The 25,554-nt window shown below is 44.3% G+C and overlaps 5 protein-coding genes across 5 annotated transcripts; 1 reads left to right on the top strand and 4 right to left on the bottom strand.

The window, feature by feature from the left end:
• Positions 1-486: 486 nt before the first annotated feature.
• On the bottom strand, positions 487-6,727 carry BJ212DRAFT_1296730 (uncharacterized protein; the record flags this gene model as incomplete). Its single annotated transcript, XM_041332492.1, has 24 exons — positions 487-837; positions 1,074-1,099; positions 1,447-1,600; positions 1,649-1,808; positions 2,079-2,881; positions 2,951-3,014; positions 3,045-3,085; positions 3,238-3,337; positions 3,392-3,525; positions 3,558-3,654; positions 3,737-3,832; positions 4,280-4,367; positions 4,391-4,423; positions 4,472-4,556; positions 4,670-4,761; positions 4,934-5,110; positions 5,171-5,262; positions 5,361-5,505; positions 5,594-5,792; positions 5,839-6,084; positions 6,137-6,265; positions 6,298-6,462; positions 6,510-6,650; positions 6,698-6,727. 24 exons carry the CDS (start codon positions 6,725-6,727, stop codon positions 487-489), a joined length of 3,648 nt encoding a protein of 1,215 aa, XP_041197168.1.
• Positions 6,728-7,423: 696 nt separating this feature from the next.
• Positions 7,424-8,119, bottom strand: BJ212DRAFT_1477173 (uncharacterized protein; the record flags this gene model as incomplete). The annotated part of the gene is made up of 3 exons (XM_041339505.1): positions 7,424-7,477; positions 7,532-7,600; positions 7,676-8,119. The coding sequence occupies 3 exons, from the start codon at positions 8,117-8,119 to the stop codon at positions 7,424-7,426; spliced, it is 567 nt and encodes a 188-aa protein (XP_041197169.1).
• A 2,467-nt stretch (positions 8,120-10,586) lies between these two features.
• BJ212DRAFT_1477174 (uncharacterized protein) lies at positions 10,587-10,851 on the top strand (the record flags this gene model as incomplete). Its single annotated transcript, XM_041339506.1, has 2 exons — positions 10,587-10,650; positions 10,703-10,851. The coding sequence occupies 2 exons, from the start codon at positions 10,587-10,589 to the stop codon at positions 10,849-10,851; spliced, it is 213 nt and encodes a 70-aa protein (XP_041197170.1).
• An 8,931-nt stretch (positions 10,852-19,782) lies between these two features.
• Positions 19,783-22,371, bottom strand: BJ212DRAFT_1477180 (uncharacterized protein; the record flags this gene model as incomplete). The annotated part of the gene is made up of 8 exons (XM_041339507.1): positions 19,783-20,571; positions 20,627-20,833; positions 20,888-21,149; positions 21,218-21,356; positions 21,404-21,522; positions 21,575-21,703; positions 21,758-22,146; positions 22,192-22,371. 8 exons carry the CDS (start codon positions 22,369-22,371, stop codon positions 19,783-19,785), a joined length of 2,214 nt encoding a protein of 737 aa, XP_041197171.1.
• An 840-nt stretch (positions 22,372-23,211) lies between these two features.
• BJ212DRAFT_1477181 (uncharacterized protein) lies at positions 23,212-24,432 on the bottom strand (the record flags this gene model as incomplete). Its single annotated transcript, XM_041339508.1, has 5 exons — positions 23,212-23,349; positions 23,397-23,813; positions 23,868-24,062; positions 24,117-24,188; positions 24,244-24,432. The coding sequence occupies 5 exons, from the start codon at positions 24,430-24,432 to the stop codon at positions 23,212-23,214; spliced, it is 1,011 nt and encodes a 336-aa protein (XP_041197172.1).
• Between the last annotated feature and the right edge of the window lie 1,122 nt (positions 24,433-25,554).

Here is a 25,554-nt window from a genome sequence, read left to right on the forward strand (position 1 = left end):
TGATGACAGGGATAGCCCCTAGAAAGAGGGATATCTGGGCAACCTCATCACATAGGTCAATTGGCAAATCAAAATGGTGGACTTCATGTACATTAGTTGAAGGGCATAAGAAGGATGAATGGAACTCACATGAATCAAATTCAAGTGACTCAGATGACACAGTAAGTGCATCTTCCTTGTTGCTGAGGAGTCTGTGCATGTCATCACATGATGCCTCTAGCTGACTTCTGCAAGAAATGATACATGAGACCTTGTACTTGACTGTTCTGAGGGCCATCATGATCACAGCCAGTTCATCTCAGATGGCTTGAATAATATTATGGGAAGTCACAGAGAAAATTTGACTGCAAGCCTTGTCTATCTGTGACTCCACAATGTCCAAGGCTGCTTGAGCCTTTGACTAGTGCCACTTCTCAGCAGCTTGAAGAACAAGGGCAATGTGTCTGGGAAACAACTAAGTTAGTGAACATGTGTATGATATGATGCTCACTGCACATCATCTTCTGTGAATCTAGCTATACTGTCCAGAGAATGGTAGACCTTTCCCTTGTCTTGTTGAACTTCTGAGTGCGAATTCCAGAGTTTGCTGTGACTGTCTGGATTGGCATCATTGTCTGTTAACATGATGGCAAATAACTTGGCAGCAAGATTGTCGACCTGGGAAGTATTAGGCTCCAGCTGCTGGTGAGCAAGATGAAGCACAGATGCTTCATGTTCAGACAATGAAGGCAAGTTGGCATCTTGCAATAAATGTATGGTTTTCTGAGTGGTAGGCACTTCTTTGCCACCAGGATTACCAGGTACACCATCCCCTCCAACTTTGCAGCATCGTGTGCACTTGCAAAAAACATGCAGCTAGGCATCTAAACAAACATCAGATGATGCACTGCACATGTCGTTGATCTGACCTTTGAGAGAAAAGCAAAGGGGGTAAAATAGTACAAAGTCACACACGTATACATGTATATGTGTGGTGACTCATCTAAAGAGTCACATAACGTATAAGGTAAGGTCTGGTCCCAGGTTGTTAGGGGTGATGCCAAATTACAAGGAGCTACATTTTGAGGACTTACTAATTCTATAAGACAGGGTGCCAGATCTAAAACATGAATGTAAATCACAACTCCTGAAGACACAAATGTACTTTGTGCTTACTGATCTGTACAAGCCTGATTTTTCGTGATGATCTTTACTCATAATGATAAATTAAACTTCGACCAAGCTATGACAGTACAGTACATCAAAATCAGAAGAAAGTCGGTTGCCAATTGAGGATGCCCAAATACTGAATGGCTATGGAATCTGGCACTCAGCACCCAACATTGGATGTAAGTGAGAAATATTGTTACAGTGTTACAGTGGTACAAATATAGGCTATTCTGTTCAGCACTGGGTTACACTGCATTGGATGTAAGGAGAGAATGACTGATTATGAGCAGTTCTCACCTGGTGAGACATGCAGATCCACAGCCAGTTCAACATTGCCCGCTGCAAAGCTACACATAATGTCAAGAAGATCCCCAGCAGCAGTAGCCAAGTAACCTCGCAAAGTAACACACTTGACTTGAGGAAGAGCTTGAATCCATGCCATGGATAGCGCCTATGACCACCATTAGTATTGAAAAAGTGCTGTAACAATAACACACACCAATGGATCACCTGGAGCACTTGGGACCAAACCATCTGAGTAATCTATTACCAAGTGTTTGATATGGACCATGGAATGGGCGCCCAATAAACACATCATTGCTGCACTAGAATGACCATTAGGCAGGGAAAGGACAAGATGTCCAATGCTGTCACAATAGCTGACACATTGCAAAATAGAGGTGATGTAGTTGGGCAATGGATTATGGGCTTGTAGGGAAATATAAAGACATGCAAGGTTTTGCAGTTTATGATGACTCTGAAGAACTGGAAGGAGATGTGACAGGGGTCCATCCAGAATAGACAAAGAAAGAGTCAAAAGAGTGATGATTCAATTGGTCCTCCAGGGACCACCAGGTGGCAGAATGATGCTGAGGTTACTAATAGCTGGGTGACAGGCTAGAAAATGAATCAGTATGGGTGGCACACACTCTCCATTGACTCGGAGTTCTACAAGCATTGGGATCACAAAGTGGCATAGGGGTTTGTCCCATTGTGCAGAACTGAGCTTGACAGAACTCAGCTGAAGTTTTTCCAGACATTGGGAAAGACAGATGGTCTGAATGGTGAAAGGAAGAAGCTTCAGGGAAAAAAATGTCCATGAAGATGCATCAAAGGCTTTCAGGGTGTTCAGACCTACACATGCCTGAATTTGGGCGAGGCCAGTGACAGATGGTGAGACAGCGTCATCGCAGAAACCCATGCATGTCAGTTCTTTGACACTGGAGGCACAGATGTTTTCCAGTAATCTAACAATTTGAGAGAGAATTGGGGAAGTGAGAATGTTGAAATTCCAGAAAAGTGTGATGTATTGTATCAATTTGCAGGGAATGGACTCAAGGAAGTGCGAAAATGCAGATAGCTGTGAGGATTGCAAATCCAAATCCAGCCAACTCAACACCATATGTGGCAGATGAAAAGTGTCCATTTGTCTCCAAGTAGACAAAATGTCAAAATTTGGCGAGTCTACACAAATGTGGAACAGGTCCTGCAGGGAAGTTGGGAAGTTTCTGTCAAGGAAGAAGAGCAGCATAGCAATTTCTCTCAGCAGAGAAGAAACTTGTGTGACTAAGTGCAGATCTAGTGCTCCTAGAAGGGCAATGGTAGTGATGAGGATTTCCACAGGTAGGGACCAAATAAACACCTTAGAGTTGCATGGCTCATAAAGTGTTACACACTTGATCGCAAAGGGACCTAGTTGAGCATCTGCTTTGCACTTCAAGAAAACGTCAGACTAGAGTCTGAAATCAGTAAAGATAATTATATTTAGGAGTGATTCCTTACTGCCTCCCTGAACAAACACTTTGTTGTCAAGCTGGTTAAATCCATGTGGTGGCAGCTTAGCTTTAGCTACAGCTTCATCAATGCTGAAGCAAATATTTGAAATTGGAACATACTGTAGCATTGGAATATACCACAATAACTTGACATATGTTGCCTGTGGAGTATGATTCCGGAATACATTGCTTTCAAGGGGTGATCAAATCACCAAATGGATGGTGCACTGCTTTCCAGTGTGCTGAGGTCCTGTAGCATAGGTGTGTAGCATAGGTGTTAAATTGAGCCTGATGTACATATGAAGGATCTCACCTTGGAAGGTCCTAGACTCCCAGGGAAGTCAGTCTTTGAAACCTGCGACTGGTCAGTCTGTGAGACAAAGTCCTGTGACTGCTGCATGAATTTGAAGAATCTAAGTCATGAGGAGTAGAGGTAAAATATATGGGGTGCACATCATGAAAAGCACTTTTTGGACTGGAGAGGCAACTTGTCGAGTTTCCCATTGCAAAGGTGGGATATACGATTGAACATGATCTTGATGATATTTACTTGTTTTAAGTCGCATGAAGTTGTTCCAAGGACAGGGAAATTATTGTTTGTCTGACATGTCCAGGGGATACAGTGGCACTCACTGAAGTGAGTATGGGTAACTGGGAGATAAAATACTGAATGCAGCCTAGGATGAAGTTTAGGTGCAATACCATTGTGAAGTTACAGTAGTTGTAAGTACTACAACGACCTTGTGAGTTTATTTAAATATTACAGGTTGGAGCTTAGCAGAATCACAACTTACTCATGCCATGCACATTACCTTGCCACAAAATGACTGCAGCCCATGGTATACACTTTAACCCATACACTTGGCCCTACACCTCCAGCAATGAAAGTATTGCACCCATCACTGCACCTATAACAAGGACATATGCCTTGTATATTGATGAGGTGGTGCTGAATACTACTATAAGTAAAGATGCCATGGCCATGGCCAGCAACGACTGAACAGACCATTCATAGCTCGAGCAGATGGGATCCGCTATGTTAATCAACAAACCCCATGCACTTGACGGGACAATGGGCAGTCAACAAGATGTTCCAATTCAGAATATTGATCTGGCAGACGATGAGGTTCATAAGATTGTTACATAGCTAGCTCCATGACTGACCCTACAGTTTTCAAAGATGAGAAGCACATTGCTGGTGGTGAACTTCACGGCCCCTGATGCCAACCATGTCAGTCCCTATGTGGGGTGCCTGTCTCCAAATCAAAGAAAACTTGTTCAGAGCCTAGAGAAGGTGATAAACAGGTGTATCAATCGTAATTGTGAAGGGGACCATCCTACTACTGACCTCTTACATGAGAGGATCTATGCAGCACTGGAGGGAGCAGTATTGGGCATAGAGGTGGATGATGTTATGTGCAGGCATGTTGTGAAAGCCAAGAACTCCAAAACAAACAACAACAGACATGTAAGATGGTCATTTGGTGTCCCAGTAATATCTAATAATGAAATTCATCAGAAGCTTCCAACAAACAATGTTATCCCACCTGCAGCACAATACATTTTTGATGGTATGAAACATGGATTATTTTCACTTGGAACAGTTCTTGGCACACTTCGTTCAGAGCAGTTCTAGAACCATTGAAAGTAATCCATAGGTCAAGAGAATGTTGAACTCCGAAAATTGAATGTAAACCAGTGGAATCATTAGTTAGTACAAAGAATCAATGTGGGTGACCACTTACATGATGGAATTCCTGAGAGTGCATCTGCGAGATCAAGCCATCCATGTTTATAATTATTGGTCTGCCCATATTTTCGCTCATACAATATTGAGCTGGAAGGAAATCACCCACAGTTCAGTAGATGGACAACTTGTCACTGATACTGGTACATACAGTAGTTCTGGTCAACATTGTACAAATGGCACCTCAGTTATCCGATTTACTGGCAGGCAATGATAATCTCCATCCTCTGGAACTTCTTTTTAGATACCATGAATGACGAACATTGTTCAGTCAACCAGGTAGGATCATAGAATGCTGTTGGCAGGTCCTCAATTGCATTGTGAGAAGAATCCTGGTTAGCATTACAAAAACACTTGGCAGGCTTGCTTCCGCAAGGAGTGAAAATTGTGGCACCCATCAAATGCTGCTGGTCAATAATCTGCATCTCATGACCAAAATCTGCTCTTCATGGCATGCTCTTCCAATGAAAGACCTGAACATCACCATCTCCATACTCACTCATATCAGAGCTCATGCCATCTTTTCCAAGATTCTCCATCATGGATTGAAGATATGCCCACACAACCTGATCATCTTTTCCTGTGGCATTCCTATCACTCGGTAGCATCAATGTGACTTTTTTGTGAGTTTTGAACTTCTAGCAACTAGCTCAATATTATTCTGCTCTGAAAGAAACAAGTCAACTGACCATTGTCCTGTGAGTGAGAACCCTAGCAAGCCACAGTCACTCATTTGTCTGATCCACAAGTCAATCTCCCACTTGTTGCATGGTCTCACAAGTACCATCACCAAGGCTGAGAGGCTGAGCTTTCCTCCAACACTTGTGGCATTGACTGAATTTCAGTTTGATATCATCTCTGATTGATTCAGTAGATCATCCAGCCTATCCATTGCTCTCTTGCAAAGTCATGTACTGGGAACAGAGGAAATTGATGACTTTTTGGTTCCATTTGGACTTGTGTGTGGTCACCATATCCCATTGCAGTGCAAGGGGGTCAGGGCCTGGGCCTGTTTCATCTGCAAAAGACAATATAGCTTTGTGCAACACCGGGACATGAAGCATATACTCTTCATCTTTTGTGGCATGGAATGTGGTTTTGAATAACTCCCGAATGTTTGCCTGACATTTCCATGAGCAGAGTCATGTGCTTTAAATGGTTATGGACCTTGTTATCTTGGCACTGGTTATTAGTAAAATTCTCAACAGGAGGCTTAAGCAGTTTGTGTCCTGAGTGAGGTCCTTGGGGAGATGATGTGTGTGGAATCTGAAGAACCTTTGCGAGCACCTCAGCAAGCATACCAACAGTCACATGCACAATTGGCACGTCTCCTAGGAGTGATGTCAGGGGCAGTCCATTACTGGTCATCTGGGGTTCCTCGTCTGCATCAGACTCTGAGCTGATATCAGGAATCTATGGTGTGCAGTGTCAGCAGACAATGTACATGTGAGAGTCATGGACTTACAGGTGCAAACCCAATGATGTTGGTACATGTGGCAACAGGTTTTTTGCCCACGAGGTGCTGCCAGGCAGGTGGGGATGTGGGTGACAGAGTGTTGGCATGTTGAATTTGGCTCTGTGAAATTGTTAGAACCTTATGCACCAGGATGTCAGTTCAATACATACATTCAATGAATCAATCTTAGAACTATAACTGGCATTCAAGCAGATCAATTCAGCTTCTTTGTCAGCCAAAAATCTATCTTTTGCTAAACGCATCTCATGCTCAAATCGAGCCTCTTTCTGGCCTATTTCAGTGTGAGCCTCATTTTGGGCTTTTGCCATATTGTTCTGTCAATGAAAATTAGAATGTTGATATGACTGCAAAAGTATCCTACCTGGAGCTCCACCACTTCTTTATGGTGGTTCTTATCCAAAGAGGTGAGGGCATTAGCATTGTTGCACTGTAGAGATTGGTTGTGTTCTTCATACTGTAAAATGACTGACTGCATATCCAATTTGCGAATGTTGGAGCTGATCTGAAGCCAGTCAATTATGAACATGAGGGATGTGAGATTATGTGTACCTGTGCAGTGTTTTCGGACCAAAAGGTCATGGTTGCTAAAATGTAGCTCACACACATCTTCATGCAGCTTAGATGACTGATCAACTTCTTTGAGAAAGACTTTATTTGGCTGAACATTTCATTAGCTGACTCTAGGTAAATTGGATGTCTCGTACCTGCTGCTCATCATCATCTCTCATCCTATGAACAGACTGCCAAGGATTTGCCAACTCCATTGAAGAGTCCTCACTGGAGGAAATGACTGGCTGCGGTGGGTATGTGTGGATCATTGCTGAGGAATGACAGTCATCATGATCTATGCTTGCCAATGCAGGTGGGTATGTATGGGTTGCTGCTGGATGAAGATCACTGAGGGGATGGGACTCCACAACATCAAGTGCCTGATTGTTGAAAGAGAACAAGGGCATCAGATGAGACATCTTGATGCAACAAATCATTCTACAATCTGTAACTCATTTGAAGACAACTCACCCTGATTGTGTACCTTAGGTAATTACTGACTATGAACCGATTCAATCGAACAAAATGTTCCAAATTGTGCACATGCTAGGCAAGGTCTGGAATACTATGAGAGTAACATGATGTATCAGACAACTACTGATTCCCCTTTGGGGACAATAACACATTTGACTACTACTTCCTGACTCCTTCTGGAAACATGGAGTCTCTATTGTTATTTACCATTGTGTCATGCCTTTGCAGATGTGTTTTTTAGTTGCATCTGAATTATATCTCCAACTGGCCAACACCCTTGATAGTCAGCCAGTTCTGGAAAATGGCCTAGAGCCTTGAAAAGAAGTAAATATCAAGTGGCCATAGCAACTGCACACGTACCTCACTATGAACTTCTTGCAATGCAGCTGGAGTTTGATGTTTCTTGCTCTTGCTAATGTCACAGTGTTTCTTGATATATCAGTGAATGTACGCCTAATGTCATATCAAGATGAAGGGAAACAAAACTAAAAAGTGTAATTTCACCTTGAAATTCTTGAAGTAGTCATCATCCCAGTTGAGCACTGTTTCCAAGTTGTACCCACCATGGCCAGGATGCCCTGCCTCACCCTCCAGTTTGGGGATTTTAGAGTCCTTGGAATCTATGGAGGACAAGGAAGAATATGTTGACACCTCACTGTTCGGTGTGAACTGCTCTGCTGTGAAGGAGACTAATTTAACAACTTTGGGGGTGGGTGTGTGAGGAGGGATGGGTGTGGTTCCATGAGACATGGTTGTGAAGATGCGGGAAGGAGTAAGAGTGTGTCGCCTGAGTGGAAGAGTAGAGAATGCCATCTCTTCTTGTGAAGATATCAAGATGAATGATAAAGCAGGACAAAACATTTCTGTGTGATATGTTAATAATGGAAGGGCCTGGGGAGGACCTTCAGACTCATAAAAAGGAATGACAGGAGTAGAGGATTGAGGCATGACTGACTTTGGAAGTGAGGAAAATATGTAAATGGTGGATGATGGGTAATGCAGGCCTAGATCGGAAACCCAGTGCCCACCCAGGGTTGCCAAGTAAATGGTGTAATATTCTTATTGTATAAACCACCACCTTATAAAGACATTCAACCACACAAGGTCTCTGCATTGACAACTACCGATGCTTTTCCTATCAACCAATGATTGCAAAGAATATCACCTTGAAGGGCACCTCATTGGGCACAAGAATGCAATTAATTGCCTAGCAGTCACTTGCAATGGAAATATGTTGGCAAGTGGGGGTAAGTTGAATGTTCACAATGACAATTTCACACACTCACCCAAGTACCAGGCTCGGATGGCATGAGGATCTGGGACCTCAAATGATGAGTGCAGCTCCCAACTCCATGTCAAATGCCAGCCATTCAAAATCTGGCCAATCCAGTGACTTGTGTGTGCTGGATAATGCACCAAGAAGCAACATGCGAGACACTATGCTATGGCACAGGCCTGGGTTTCATAACCATCTGGCAACAGCAAGGGGAAGGCTTGGAGGACTTTAACGCAAAAGTATCAAGATGAATTGGAATGGGTAAAGAGATTATGTGCCTTACATATGACCATACCAGCAATGATACTTGTATTGCAACTGGAACATGTGACAGATGGGTTCAAGTATGGACATTCAACTTCAAAGGACCATTGATACCAATTTTCAGTGTTGAACTCTCCACTACGATTCTGCGCACTGTTAATTTCAATCGAACACTGGGCAGAAACTTGTTAGTATTTGGGATTCATGATGGCAAGATGTAGGTGCACATCCAAATCCATACAAATCAGCAGAGGTTTAATGTTTTAGCCATACACTTCAGGGCTCAGACGGCACTGTCATTGCTACAAATAAGGCTGGACCAATAATGTGAGCGATATCATCATGCAAGTCAACATTTACTTACTAATTTACCAAAGTGGGTATGCTGCCATGGATGCCCCTCAAACACTGTTCCTAATTGACAATGTAATGAATGGATTTAGCTTGCATCAATTGGAAGATGGAGCATGCCTCCGTACCTATATAATACCAATCCAGTGAAGACATTTCTGAAACAGGTTGTTTTTGGGGAACAGGCCACCCTTGTTGTTGGAGGTAGTGACACAGGGACAATTCATGTTTTTGACAAGAATGAAGGCAGAATTAAGCAAGTACTGCGACACACAGACAGGGGGTGAGTACAAACCATAATGGTGAGTTATTTTCGTCAATCAATGTAACATGAGTTTGACAGAATGCAAAATGTATGATAGCACACACCACAGCCTGATTTTTGGAGCAACATCTACCAATGATTCAGCTGACAATCTCCATCTGGTGTCACAAACGTGTGACATCACCAAGTGACTGTCCTCTGGGGATGGCAATCAAGAATTTTGTGCATGGAATAGTCCAGCTAGCTATCGCAATGGTGATCATGGCATATGTGAGTGTCATAGTATGGGATGCAAAACACACACTGACTTATTGGAATCCAGTTTATTGGACAAACATTGGGGATCACATTGCTGGGAGATGCCTGGCAAGAGTATTCAAAGCCAAGGGCTCAAACAGATGAGCTAACAAATGCTAACATCTGTTCCTTGGTAGAACAGTACATTGAGGTGCAGAGGGGTGAAGAACTTGAGAGAGCATGAATCTCAGGAATGAATAGAAGACATGGCAGATGATCAAAGCTCATAAAGCCACAAGAAGATATGCTACAACTTACTTTACAAATTGGATTTCAGTGGACAGACAGTGATCAGATTGATCATGATTCACATTTTACATGCTATGTCTTAAATTCTATAAAGTCCTACATAATGCAATCTATATGGTATGGTACACAATACAGTATACTAACAAATGTATTGCAAAAGTGAAAGTCCAGAAGAAAGCCAGTTCATGGACAGACACCTACCTATATACTGAACAACTACATAATCAAACTCTGCCCAAAATATGAAAGCGCCCACTTTGCATCCACTTCACAATTCTGGTGGACCACCAACTGAGTTTCAATGTGTAGTCATTCACTATATTATGGCTGCATTTTTCCAAAATTGTCTTTTCCATTTCCTGTCGTACATTATCTATTACTGGTATTAGCTATAGTGGGTTTGCTGAAGTGGGTTTGCTGAAGTCCAACAATTAAACTTGGGACAAAAAAGAGCACTATGGTCCACAATACCTCCTGTATGCATACAATAGACAATTTGCTGTGTCTGTTGTCCACAATCTCCACACTTCCAAATTAGTCATTCTCCATAAATACTGATTTCACGCCTTCATGGTTTTCTTTCCATTACTACAACCTTAACATGACACTACATAGAGAGTAGACTGACTATCAAATATAGTATGTGATGTGGTCAAGTTCATTTATTGTAATTGTAAACCATTCTAAACAATATTCTATAGAGTACAGAAATCATGTCTAAATGTGCTGCATCCAATGATGATGCACCTATCATGAAGTGCATCAGAATTGATGATGGTGAGTAGCATCATTATATTGCCGATATTGTCTACTCATGAGTTTATCACAGGGAATCAGACAGCACTGCTGGCAGATAAATGTGCATGGGCAATTCTGGAGCAATTCCTTACCATGGACATGACATACACTCAGATGGAAGAAGCACTTTCATCATACCTTGGCAACCAATATTCTCCAAATGACTGGAAGGAATCTTGAGATGCACTATTTTCCGGTGATGGTGATGACAACCTCGCCTTAATAAACCTTCATGCTGTAATGGCAAAGCACATACATCTGGGATCTGCTCTCAATGATTCTTCCTTGGCTGAAAGATGATCATCCAGTGCATGCATTCAAAGTTCTCATAGACCAGCCAAAGTAAGCAAAAATAACATGATTCTGACACCTTCATTTGCTAAACAGCCACATTTAGTTAAAAAATCCCTACCTTGATCTGGATGCAGAGGAGGACGAGGAGTCAGTGGTGGAGGACCACAACCACAATGGCCCCTCTGATTCATGGAAGGTTACATCTTTGCCAGGATCATCATCAGTCACTAGGTTTGCCACGGTCATTGATGACATGACACATAGATTCGAGGCGACACAGCACAGCTCATTGCATGATTGCCAGGCTATTCCCTCCTTGATATCTGACTTGATCCCTCCAGTTGGATTGCAGGATGGGAGAATGTATCTTCTTCATGTCCAGCATAAGTCTTTCTATCAACATAATGACATCTTTTTTCACTCATCAATCACAGGAAACATCACAGATTATATTGCTGCACACCTTTGGAAGAAAAAATTTGTCATCAAGGTGTCAGCTTGGATAGCCAGCCAGCTTTACAAACCTCCTGTAACTCTCGGAAATATTCCAGTTCGAATATCATCTTAGTTCCTGCTCATTCCTGTGTCCTCCAGACTCGAGACAAGTCTCCTGTCATATTCCAAGTCTTAGGATTGCATCCTAGACTGCATTCCTGACTCTACCTTAAGGTAGTCCATCCTCTGTTAGTTTCTAGCCTGGTGTTAAGAACCATGCTCAAAGGAGAGAGAGACTGACTCAGAGGGGCTTGGCCTCAGCTCGTATGCTGTGCCCCTTACCCAAGTATGTGCCCTTCATTTCAGAGGAAGTCCGATGATGGTCCGACAAAGTCTGGAGGACTTCCAGAGGCTGGCTACTCTGGTGGAGAGTGTGGGAGGACTTCCGGAGGAGCACAGGAAACATCTGGAGGAGCATGAGAGAGTTCTGGAGGAATGCAGGAAATGCTCAGGAGAGTTCCTGCTGCAAGGTAATACTTCTACAGGAAAACAGGATGGACGGATAGGAGGTCCGGAGTATGGAGGACAGGAGGTCCGGAGGTATGGAGGATGGAATGTCTGAAGGTACGGAGGGTGGAATGTCCAAAGGACAGGATACCAGGATGTCCAGAGGTACAGAGGACAGGAGGTCCGGAGGTCCAGAAGGAATAGGGGCTACATTGGACTTCATCTGATGTAGAAGCAAATGGAGGTAGACTACCCTAAGGTAGAGTCAGAGGGACAGGAAGTGGACCTAAGTCTGGAAAGAGGGTAAGTGCCAGAAAGGCAAGACTCTAGCCTAGGGAAGCAATCCCTAGACTTGGGACAGAGACATAGGGGACAAATCCGGAGGTCCAGAATTCTGGCCTAGGGAGTCCATCCCTAGGTCTTATGGAAAAGGACAAGACTCAGATGGGGATAGGCACAGGATCTTGGATGGAGGGTGGGAATAGGTCCAGAGATCTGGGGATCCAGAAGGCAGGGCAGAAACAGGACTGAGATATGTGAGGTGGTGGATGTAGTCCAGAATCCGAGAGGAGGTAAAGTCTGGATGTCCTGCTGGACGGAATGTGCGTAGGGTGGACAGGATAGGGGATCCAGGAATGAGTTGGATATGGGGTCCGGAAATAGGTCCGGAAAGCGTGGGAATATGATGGGATCTATGTCTGGCATATGGGATATGACATCTGGACTTCATCTGGATTAGTCTTATCCACTTGCCCAGGTAACATCCAGATGTCTGTCAGATTTATCTCACATTTCAGATCCGGACGTCCATTGTCCACCCTAGTCAAATCCTGGAAACTCTGGACAACTGTTCTAGCCCCTGGAAATTAAGGGCACATACTTGGGAAAGGGGCACAGCATATGAGCTGAGGCCAAGCCCTTGTGATCCAACCCCCTTGAGCATGCAACCTTAACAGTATATTTGAACTCACACCTTTCTGAGTATACTTACATCTATCATGGCTCCTACCAAAACAACAAACCCTCTCCAAGCAGCTGGACTAGTTTCCACCTGCCAGGATTCTACCCCTATCATCGAAACCTTCAATAGCTTCTCTCAGCATCGTGTTAGCAAGTGTGCTACTGCTGGAAGCATCTCAGAACTTCTGAGTCATCAACATCCAGAAACCCCTACATGGACTCCAGCCTTAGCCCCTCTGGGCAAAGGAGATCTGGATGACAATGACAATGATGATAATGATGATGATACCCCTGGTGGAAATCCGCCAGATGGGAATAATGGAAATCCAGACAATGATCCGGATGATGATGATGATGACAACAAAAATGATGGCCTGAATCTGCAGGACCATGTCATGGTACTCCTATCCAGAGCTATCAACAACCTCACCTGAAACAATCGTCGCACCACTCTTTCCAAAGACCCAAAGGTCAAAGTCCATGAGCTGGATGTCTTTGATGGCACTGAGCCCCAGAAACTTCAAGCATTCTTTGTCCAGTGTGAGCTCAATTTCCAGAGCAAACCCAATGCTTTCCGTACCAGAAGGTCTAAGGTCAACTTCACCCAATCCTACCTCAAAGGCATGGCCCTTGAGTGGTTTAAACCAGACCTCCTTTCTGATGAGAATACTGATCATCTGGACTGGATGGATGATTATTCCGAGTTCATGCTTGAACTCCAGACCAATTTCGGACCTCATGACCCCTCCGGAGATGCAGAAATGCAGCTTGAGCAACTCAATATGCGCAACAGACAGCACATCAATAAGTACATTGTGGAGTTCCAGTGGCTTGCCTCACAAGTCCGTGGATGGGGCGATGGAGCCCTATGCTGACAATTCTATAATGGACTTCTGGCTTGTATCAAAGACAAAATCAGCCGCATAGGAAAACCCGCTACACTCCCAGAATATAAGACCCTCGCACAAACCATTGATGCCTGTTATTGGGAACACAAGGGAGAGATCTCCCACAAAACCAAACCCTCCTCATCCACTCCTCCTAAGCAGTCAACCTCTGACCAGACCAGCTCCCACTCGTCTGGATCTGGAAGTAACAAATCTGGAAATCAGAATTCCAGACATAAACCTGGAAAACCTACTACATCCTCCACCTCATCTGCTCCAAAGGCCCCAGACCTTACCTCCAAGTTGGGTAAGGATGGAAAACTAACTTCTGAGGAGTGCCAGAGGCATTTGGATAAGAAGCTCTGCTTATTCTGTGGTGGACCCGGACACACTGCCTGGGACTGCAACAAATTGACGTTGCGCACTGCCAAAGGCCATGCTGCTACAGTCACTCTGGAAGCCAAACTGGAAGCCTCATCTGAGGTGAAAAAATAGTCCACGATCCTCCTGACTCCATATGGGATGGGGGTCATGTTATCTCAACCCATACAAAGGAGTTATGTCTTAACACTGTCTCTGTTTCCGATCCGACTTCACTCTGTCCATATATCACAATTCTGACATATCCCAGTATTTCCAAATTTCTGTCTCTTGTAGATTGTGGTTCCTCTCATTGTTTTATAGATACAAATTTCATCTGAAAATATAAAATCCCTACATATAGAATCCCTCCGCTTCCGCTTCATTTATTTGATGGTACTTGTAATAACAATATTTCTGAAGCCATAAACCTCCCTGTCCGATTTCCATCCAGTGTAGTTACCTCTGATATGTTTTATGTTACCCCTTTGGATTCGTCTTGTTTTATTGTACTTGGATATAGCTGGCTCACCCGACACAATCCATTGATTGACTGGGCTTTGGGCAGCATCTGGATGACTCCTCATGGAATGCCATCAACCCCCCTGACGTCACTTCCGCCTCCGGAACCCCTTCCTCCGGTGGAAATCCCTCCTCCAACTACACCAGAACCTTCTGCTGATAAATCCGGTCCGCATATTTCCCTCATTAATGCAGTTGCCTTTTGCCAGGCCTGCAAGATGGAAGGATCCAAGCAGTTCAGCATCTATCTCCATCCTTCCGGACTGGATCTCCGGTCCACCTCACTCTTGTCTGAAGCCCCTAGCCTTTCCAGAATACCTCCAGAATATCAGGAGTTTGTGGACATCTTCGATAAGGGCAAAGCTAGTCAACTTCCTCCTCATCATCCATATGATCTGAAGATTGATTTGGAAGAAGGAGCTAATTTGCCCATCGGAACTATCTATTCCCTTTCTCTGGTCGAGCTTGCAGCTCTCTGCAAGTTCCTTGATGAGAACATTGCAACTGGACTCCTTTGATCCTCATCCTCTCTGCATGGAGCCCCTGTCCTGTTTGTAAAAAAGAAGGATGGCTCCCTACAACTTTGTGTGGATTTCTGAGGTCTCAACCAGATCACCAAGAAAGATCATTACCCCTTGCCTCTCATTTCCAACCTCTTAGACTCTCCAAGCTGCGCTAAAGTTTACACCAAAATTGACCTCCAGTCCACCTATCATCTTGTCTGGATAGCGGAAGGAGATGAGTGGAAAACTGCTTTCCGGACATGCTATGGCTCCTATGAATGGTTGGTTATGCCTGAAGGTCTTACCAATGCCCCAGCAGCTTTCCAATGCTTTGTCAATAGCGTTTTTGCAGATATGCTGGATGTATGTGTTGTTGTGTATCTGGATGACATCCTCATTTATTCCAAAGATCTTGCAACCCATAAGAAACACATCCGAGAAGTACTACATCAACTCCAGAAGCATTGCCTATACACTAAACCAGAAAAATGCGAATTCCATTCCTCATCCATGGAATACCTTGGATACCTCCTATCTCCAGATGGCCTTACTATGTCATCTGAGAAGATCCAAGCTATCACTGACTGGCCGGAACCCCGGAAAGTCAAAGATATCCAATCTTTCCTCAGATTCACAAATTTCTATCATCGTTTTATCTTCAACTACTCAGATATTGTGGTCCCACTCACCCAGTTAACTTGCAAGAATGTCCCTTGGAACTTTTCTGAGGACTGCTGGAAATCCTTTGAAACACTCAGGAAAGCCTTCACTTCCACTCCGGTGCTTATGCACTGGATGCTGGACATTCCTATAGTTGTGGAAACAGATGCCTCTGATTATGCTATCGCCAGAATACTTTCCATTGTATGTCTGGACTCAGAGCTTCATCCAGTAGTGTTCTACTCCCATACTCTTTCTGCCCCAGAACTCAACTATGACACCCATGACAAGGAACTCCTAGCCATTTATGAAGCTTTCTGGACCTGGCAACACTACCTGGAAGGCTCTTCCAAGCCTGTGGATGTTGTCATGGACCACAAAAACCTTGAGTACTTTGCAACCACAAAACTCCTTTCCCACCATCAGGCTCAATGGTCAGAATTCCTGCATCAGTTCAACCTCATTATCCGCTTCTGTCCCAGAAAACTTGGAGCTAAACCAGATTCCCTCACTAGACATTGGGACATCTATCCCAAAGAGGGGGATAAGGACTATGCTCAAGTCAACCCTCATAATTTCTGTCTGGTATTCACTATGGAACAGCTAGCTTCATCCCTATGAGCCTCAACCTTAGCAACTCCAGTTCTTAGAGCAGCTGTATTAATGGATATAGAATGACTCTGGACTGACATCCTGACTGCACTCCCTAATGACCCTATTGCCTCCACACATCTTCTGGAACCCTCAGATCCAAGATGGACAGTGGATGTTGATGGTCTCCTCCGCTGTGACAACCATATATATGTTCTGGAATCCAATGATCTATGACTTCGCGTGCTCCAGAATATTCATGATCACCCCCTATCCAGACATTTTGGTCAAAACCAGACATTAGAACTCATCTGATGCAAATATACCTGGCCCCGGAATACACACCTATGTTAGGGACTATGTTAGATCCTGTACTACCTGCACCCAAGCCAAGGTTCTGAGACATAAACCCTATGGATTGCTCAAACAGCTCCCTATCCCAGAAAAGCCATGGAACTCCATTTCCATGGATTTCATAGAACAACTTCTGGACTCATCTGGCTTTACAGCCATCCTCATCATCATAGATCAATTATCCAAGCAAGCAATATTTGTTCCGATTCATGACACCATTACCTCCCCGGACCTCACACACCTATTCCTACTCCATGTATTCTCTAAGCATGGTGTCCCATCCCATGTCACTTCTGACCAAGGTACGGAATTCATGTCCCACTTCTTCCGGTCCCTAGGGAAAGCACTGGATATGGTCCTCCACTTCACATCCAGATATCATCTGGAAGGAGATGGACAGATGGAAAGAGCCAACCAGACCCTGGAACAATACCTCCAGATTTACTGCAACTACCAGCAGGATAATTGGTCAGAATTATTACCCTTGGTGGAATTCGCATACAACAATGCTCTGAGTTCTACTACCAGAGTTTTGCCCTTCTTCGCCAACAAGGGATACCATCTGAACATTTCCGTCCATCTGGAACATGACCTCTCTTCTGCCCGTGCCCAGGATTATGCTATAGATCTCAATGAGCTTCACCAATTCCTCCAAGAAGAAATGTCCCATGTGCAGGAGTGCTATCAGGGCCCTGCAGATGCTAAGTGGAAACCCACTCTGGACTTCAGGGTCAGAAATCTAGTCTTTGTCAAAGCACAATATTTCCAGTCCACTAGACCCTCAAAGAAACTCTTAGAAAAGAACTTAGGACCCTTTGAGATCATATCCCATCCCAGATCCTACTCCTTTACCCTATGTCTTCCAGAATCCATGAAATCCATCCACCCCATCTTCCATGTCTCCCAGTTAGAACCCACAACTCCCAACACCATCCCTAATCGCATCCAAGCACCCCCACCTCCAGTGGAAGTTGATGGAGAGCCTGAGTATGAAATTTCCAAAATTCTGGACTCTAAACTTGCCACCGGAGACAACACCATCAGCTCCTATACCTCGTCTGGTGGTCCAGATATGAGGGAACAGACGAGGAAACATCTTGGCTACTTGCCACAGAGCTCAGAAATGCCTCAGAATTAGTATCCAACTTTCACTCTGCATACCCAGACAAACCCAGTCCCATCTCACTACTTTGAGATACATGCAGATACATGAGTACATTTAAAGGGCAAGAGCAGAAATCTGGAATCAGGCATCAGTCTCCATGTCACCTCTGGATCTGCCAGCCTCATTTCTGGCCTCCTTTTCCACCTCTCCCACTCCCTCATCCTCCTGAGCACTCTCCTCTCCAGATCCAGAATCCCAGGATCCACCTTGGATATACTCCATAAGGGTGTTCTGGAACTCCCTCTGCTGATCCAGGAATCCAGCCATACCAATACTCATCCAGTCTGCTGCAGCTCTACTCCCTTCTGCTGCCTGAATGCTCCTCTCCAGAAGTCCATTAGTCTGGACCAACTCAGCCACAATACTGTTGGCTGCAGTGACCCAAGCCTGATCATCATACTCCACATTTGCTTCTTCTGCCCCTATAATAGTAGCTGGATTAGAGATGATAGTCACCTCATCTCCGGAATCTGGAATCCGGATCCAGACTGTACTGACATCTCTTCCCCTTGCCTTTGGGAGAAGGAGTCCCCTCCAGACGAGTCCTCTTCTTGTTGGAAGATGCAGATGAGGCCTGGTCAAAGTACTTCCAGTTCTCCTCAGGGCCCTTTGGATGTCCATAGCACTTCTCCTTGGTTTTCTGGCAGGCATCACAAGCCTTTATCTGTCTGGATGTCAAAATACCGGATCCGGACGTCCAGCAAATAGACACTTACAGTGGACCTACTACCAGCCTCAACCCAACAGCAGTCCCTCCTCTTAGTCACGCAGTTCCTGCATGCCTCCAGATCATATTTCATCTGAGGACAAGCACATTTTCAATTCCGGACCAGTCCAGACCACAGGAAACTCACCTTTTCTGCCCTCCAGGCCTTCTCAGCCCTTTCCTTCTGGATCTCAGCCAACTCCCTCTGCTTCTTCTCCTCATCCTCCTGATGTTTCTGCTCCTCCACCCTCTGGAGCTCTTCCACCTTCCAGCACTCTTCTGCTTCATCAGCCAGACAGATGTTGGCCTCCACTTCAGCTAATTCCGCCCTCATCCAGGCCTGACACAGTTCCAGTTCCTCCCTGGCAGTTTTGGGCTTGTTAGATTGATTGGAAGAGTTGCTAGACATAGTGAATAAGCTGATGGAAGAATATGGGGGGTAAGAATCAAATAGGACACTTTGGAAATACTATATCTGTGAAATCTGTCCCCTGGAATCCCCCATCGACTTCTCCATTGTCTTGCACTCATTTCTCCCGGACCCTCATTTCTGACCCCCTGTGCCTCAAGGGTTCGGCCTAAAGGGGGAGATACTGTCATATGCCATTCCAGACTCTCAACTCTAAATCCGCTTCTCTGGATATCCAGATCTGAGATCTGGATCTCAAATGATCTGATCTATCTTTATCTTCCTTCTGGAATCCAAACCCTATATCAGCACCCAACCCCATTTAGACTTCCCCTGTCTCTGGACTCTGGTTAACCATGTTTCCCTTCTGATTATTGATCTGTTACATACATTTCATTTCTGGTGTTCATTATTTGTGATCTGTCCTACTTACTAATAGACTTTGCATATGCTTTGTACATAGCCTTTGTGTTTGCTGACTGATTCCTATATGATACCTACAGTATATAAACCAACTGTACAGAGTGGCTGGCCCACTGGGCCAATATAATATCAGTGGGCCAGCCGCCCATATTCTACATACAGCATAGGGTGGCTGGCCCAAATAGAGGACCTTTGTCAATTATATTGACCATACAATATACAGGGTATTGTCTATGCTAACATCAATGTTACTCAAAATTGATGTGAAAATTGAAATATATATGACACCAAACTACAAGAAGGGAATTCTATGGTATTGTGCTAATAACAGTGTCTCAGTCCTTATACTTCTTTGAAGCCACTCTCTCTCGGGTAGAGCGACAAGGAGGATCTGGAGGAGCAGATGTCTTCACCTTTTTCATGACTGAATCATTCACATCTGTTGCTGGTCGCTTACCCTTCCCTTTTCCCCCAGTGTTAGTATTGCTTGCCTTCTTTGAGGTGGCAGCCCTCTCCTCAGCCATCCGAGATGCCTCAACAATCTGAGCCTCCTCAGCAACCCTCTTCTCCTCAGCCATCCGAGACACCTCAGCAACTCTCTTTTCCTCCACTACCTTCTTCTTCTCAGCAACCCAAGCCTTCTCATCCACCTTCTTTTCTTCTTCCACCCTGGCCTGCTCTGCCTCCCTCCTTTCTTTCACTTGCCTTTTGTTCTCCAGACACCCCACACAAACTTCTTCCCTCACTGTCATCTGCTTCTCATTATCACCTGGCAGCATTGCATCCACCTTCACCTGGATTCTAGTAATTGCCTCCTCAATCTTCTCCACTGCCTGGATACCAAGGATGGAGTTACCCAAATATTCAGGTACATCATCTCCAGCCTCATCTGCTTCATACTCCTGAGCATGGCTACACTCACAAAGGAGGAGTCCAAGTCCCAGGACAACAATCATACTCCAACCACGAGATTCAATGGTATAGTTCTCTAGCTCCTCCAAAGCCAGAAAGGATGACTGAAAATTATTGTGCATATTTTGAGGTAGATATGCCTCAGACCACATCCAAGATGCCCAGACAGGCAGATGTTGCTTCCTAGCCTTGCCCTTAGGATCTGGAGTTTGCTTTCAAAAAGAGTCAAATTTAATGTTGTATCACAGAGTAGTGAATTATACACACTGTCTCAGAAAGTTTTTGAACTGTGGCCAAGAGATGACGATATGATGGGAGGATAGAGAGGGACTGAAGATAACTGACTATGTCACCACCAATATGGAATTTTGGGCAGGAATTGGAAAGAGATGGACCATGGCTAGCATGTATTGCCAAGTCTTCCTCTTCATCAGAAGAAAGATTGGCTTGGGGGGCCTTCTTCAGTACCTCATCCTTATCAGATGATACTTGAACATATTTTCGACTCTTCCTTGATTTTTGACTTACATCCCCCTGCTTAGCCAGTGAATCATAGAAGTCACCTTCCTTGTACCCAACAAACCATACAACTGGTTCATTACAGTTAGCACAATATTTCCAAAGTGAAAAGATCATGCTGATGGCTTCCTTCTGCAGGTGAGAAGGATCCTTGATGACGACATTCCGGGGGATACAGTCCATGTCAAGGTAATGGTCTGGATCTTGGGTAATATGACCCCAGTGGACCGTAGCCTGAGGGTTGTTTGAGATGACCACTGTTGAATGTAATCTGTCAGAAAAATACAGTACTTCGAAAATAGAAATGAATCACCATAAGCCTTTTGAAATACCTTTCACACGACCTTCTGCTGGTTCTTGAGTATGAGAGATTCAAAGCCTGTCAGTAGGCAAGGATAGCCCTCATCGTCTACATGCACTGTTAAATTGGGCACCTTCTCATTGTCCTCATCAGATTCATCCTCAGGGTCTATAGCTACTACTAGATCATTAGCAATTAAATAAATTGCAATATCCAAAACTTACCATACTTGGCTTCATTCAGCCAGTCAGCAAGTTGATCTTGTGAGTCTCCTGCCCATTTCTTGTTGTCTTTGGAAGCCAGAGTAAAAGTTTTCTTTGCCTTCCTGGGACAGGATTCCCAGCTAAACCAATAATTTATCAATAGTAATGTCAATGGTAAAACATAACACTGACATGGTCATTTCAGGCATTTTTCCCTCCCCTCTATCATGAGCTGCAAGAATCACAATATGTAAGCCCATAGTTCTTCCTGCCATCTTTATGAAGTCCTCCATGATTTTCTTCTGGTGTCGGCTGCAGTATCTGTAGATACACATGAGTTTTTCTTAAATATATCAATGTAGTATTAAAAAATACCTGTCCTTTGCATCAGAATGAGGACCTTCCTGGTTCCACTTTTCTGCCACAAGTCTGAGCTCCTCAAGCACAGCTGGTGACAGGGCATTGTACCAGGACCAAACCAGCTTTGTCCTTGTCCCCATGGACCTTAGGTCAGAGGTGTCATGATGCTTCTTGTCATACTCCCCAATTTCTTCTTTGAACAATTTCTGAGTAACATCAAAAGGTGAGAATTTGGTCTTGAAAGCTGCAGCATTCAGAGGCTTATCATCCTTATGGTCTTTGACCATGTCTACAGTCACAATGCCTGGACCAGACATGAGTTTATGACCTCCCTGTATGATTTTTTCCTCAAGATTCTGATCCTCATCATCCTCCAGGAACCGCAAGTAATATGTACAAATAGCCTATAAAATTAGATTAATGTAAACACAACCATACTGGAAACTCACTTTACGAAGATTATTATCTGGAAGCATGGTAGAAGGATCCTTCACCTGATCAGTTTGAAATATAGTATCCTTGATGCTTTTGAGGATCATAGCTCTCTTGGTTGCGTTTCCTTTGGTGGAAACATAGGCTATCTTGTGCTCATCCAAAACAGCCTTGAATACATGTGTCCAGTCAGCCATGAGATGCAAAAATCTTTGAGAATGCAGGCCAGTATGAGTTTGCAGAAAGTGCAACCAGTACTTGACAACAGATCAACAAACCATGTCACATGATCAAAACACGGTCACATGCTCATCACATGACTATCTTGAGGTCACATGATTCAAATCACAAGTACAAAATCACCTAAGTATACATCTGACCGACTTATAAATTTAATGACATTAGCTTGTATACCAAATCTCAAGATTCAGACACCAAACAAATGATTACTCAAACTCTGAACAATGATAACATAAGCGGAGTGCAATGTAAGACAAATAGCACTGAAAAACATGTAAATCAAGCAAACTGTGTCTCTAATGGAATAGCCAACCAAGTACTACCATTCTTCCTACCAGAATACAGTACTGTGGACCCTGGTGGCTGAGAGAATGTATGGCTTACACTGCAAGAGTCATTTTTGCACTCAAAAATGTAAGTCTTGTCCTTGCTGCCTTTGACATAGGCAGACCTCCAAGAATTAGCCCAACCACACCCACTGCATTGGATAGGCAGGCGGTTGCCCCAAGGACAGACCTCCAAATTAGCCCATGCAAACCTAGAGCAAGTGAGGGCGCCCTCCTCGACAGTCCACAGAAATACGTCAGAGTGTCAACCAAGGTCACAGGACTGTGCGAGCATATCCTTGAATGCTAAACGAAGTAGGCACTGTCCAATGAGAACCCTCTCTGTGAACGAAATGAGCAAGTGTGAAGTGAAAGATGGTTGAAAATGAGGAGCATTGAATGCAATGGTACCAGTTAACTTGTGTCTGTGGGAACATTAATATAAGGCATGTCAAATAAAGGCAAAAAAAATTACCAGACAACAGCCTCTTGCAAGCCATGGAATGAGTCTGAGTTGTTGACAAGGGAGCTGCAACATAACATCCAGAGGTAAGATTCCTGGGCATGGTTGATGATAGTTTGCCAGGGTTGGAGAATTATTTCCAAGAACTGCAACAAGCGTCACTATTGGCCAACTTTGAAAGAAAAAAACTCACATCATCAACCAAAGTGCTGAGATAGTTGTTGGTATCACCATCCTCATACCCAATAAAAGGGTTGCCGAAATCCTCATCAGTATGAGTGGAAATGCCAATGACTACACATTCCCAGATGAACGAGTTCTTCAAACCTTTAATCATCTTGCAGACTTTGCTGCAGTAGGGGGTGGCCTTGGCATCAGACCCAATGTCATAGTAGACATCAAGATATTTGATGCTGTCACCAGTGTGGTAGGGCTTGAGAAAGGAATGAGTGAACTCCAAAGGGCTACCAGCCACTGACAAGTTGACGAGAATAAGGTGTATAAAAATCACCGGTGCTGCCAATATTTTGGCTAGCTCGGACAACTCAAGTGCACCGTTGATGGGCAAGAACCTATCCAAGGCCAGAAGGCCATTGGCATTATAGAAACCCTGTTATCAATGAGGCACGAACAAATAAAATAAATAAGATATAAAAAAACTCACAAAGTAGGCGCTGCCTTGTTCCATTTTGATATGGCAACAAATGCACCTGAACGAGATGTCCTCTTGCAGGACTTTGGTCTCCAGATCGGGCAGCAGCTGCAGGCAGAGTCTGCACACCACTCTGGGGCACAGAGTGCACATGAAGAGGGTATTGTCTTCATAGTGCTCTGCACCATCCCTGCAGAGTATGCAGAACTAAAAGCAAGATGAAGCAAATTAGTAACTAGAGTACTGAGAAAATAGACACACCTCGTTGTGACCACCTAGTTTGTCCAAGTCCCCACCTCCAATAGGCAAGGTAGCCTTGGTGGCAGTCAAAGCCTTATAAGAAAGATATAGTGAATCAGCAAATACAAGACAGAAAAGATAGATGCACCTTATGATGAGCATTTCTCTTTTCAAGGTCCCCACCTCCCACAGTTGTGACCTTGGAGGTGGTCAAAGCCTTCCTTCTCTGGACATCTACTCCAGAAGTACTGGTTTTACCAGTTCTCGAAGTAGTGAGGAGGACGCATGGTGCTGAGCCACCATTGGATTTTTTGGTGGTGTTCTTGGTGCAGGCCATGGTGGATGAGCGTTCAAAGCTGAGATTGTAGTTAGTATTAGCATAGTTGACAAAAATAAAACAAAAAAACTCACCTGACAAAAAGAAGCAGATGCAGAAGAGATGCGTTGACAAAAAGACATGTTACCAAAAAGACGCATTAACAAAAGAGAGAAAACTCACCTGTCATATCCCACAATCCAGACCCACATTCCATCATATTCCCATGCCTTCCGAGCCTACATCCAGACCCCACTTCATATCCAGCTCATTCCCAGATCCCCTTCCGCTGTGTACTCCACACCTCAGCAGGATTGACTATGCTCTGGATTTACCCCTGAGCTCCGGACCTCCGGATCCTCACTGCTAGCCTGATCCATACCACCCTATCCTGTCCACCCTATGTGCACTCCATCCAGCAAGACATCCAGACTTCACCTTGTCTCAGATTCCAGACTATATCCACCTTCTCATATTCTGGTCCTGTATCTATCTTGTCTTCCAGATCCCCAGATCTCTGGACCTATTCCCACCCTCTGTCCGATATCCTGCGCCTATCCCCATTTAGGCATTCTCTGCCTTCCGGCTTTCAGTTACCTCTTCTTCCATCTTGCTTATTGATCCTTGTACGAGTCCTCATCTCCAAGTTCATTTACTTATGTTCTGACTTACTTACTAATGTGTTTCCACATGCTCATACATAGCCTTGCTCCTTTGCTTACTGATCCCCTCAGATATTGTTCAGTATATAACCCCTGTAGATACTCCTGTAGTTCCTTAGTCTGAATATCGACTTAGACTTGCCCAATCCTCTCTTGGACTTTGGTCCACCTAAGTCTATCCTACCCATCAGGCCTAGGGATTGATTCCCTATGCCAGAGCTCCGCCTTTCTGGCACTTACCCTCTTTCTGGACTTAGGTCCAATCCCTGTCTCTCCAACTCTACCTTAGGGTAGTCTACCTCTGTTTGTTTCTACATCGGACTTCATCCGATGTAGCCCCTATTCCTTCCAGACCTCCAGACCTCCTGTCTCTTGTACCTCCAGGCATCCTGTCCTTTGGATGTTCTGCCCTCCATACCTTCGGGTGTTCTGTCCTCCTAACCCTTGGACATCCTATCCTCCTGTCCTCCTGTCCTCCTGT

This window comes from Suillus subaureus, assembly GCF_016647635.1.
Source record: "Suillus subaureus strain MN1 chromosome Unknown BJ212scaffold_5, whole genome shotgun sequence".
In the NCBI taxonomy this organism is placed as follows: Eukaryota; Fungi; Basidiomycota; class Agaricomycetes; order Boletales; family Suillaceae; genus Suillus; species Suillus subaureus.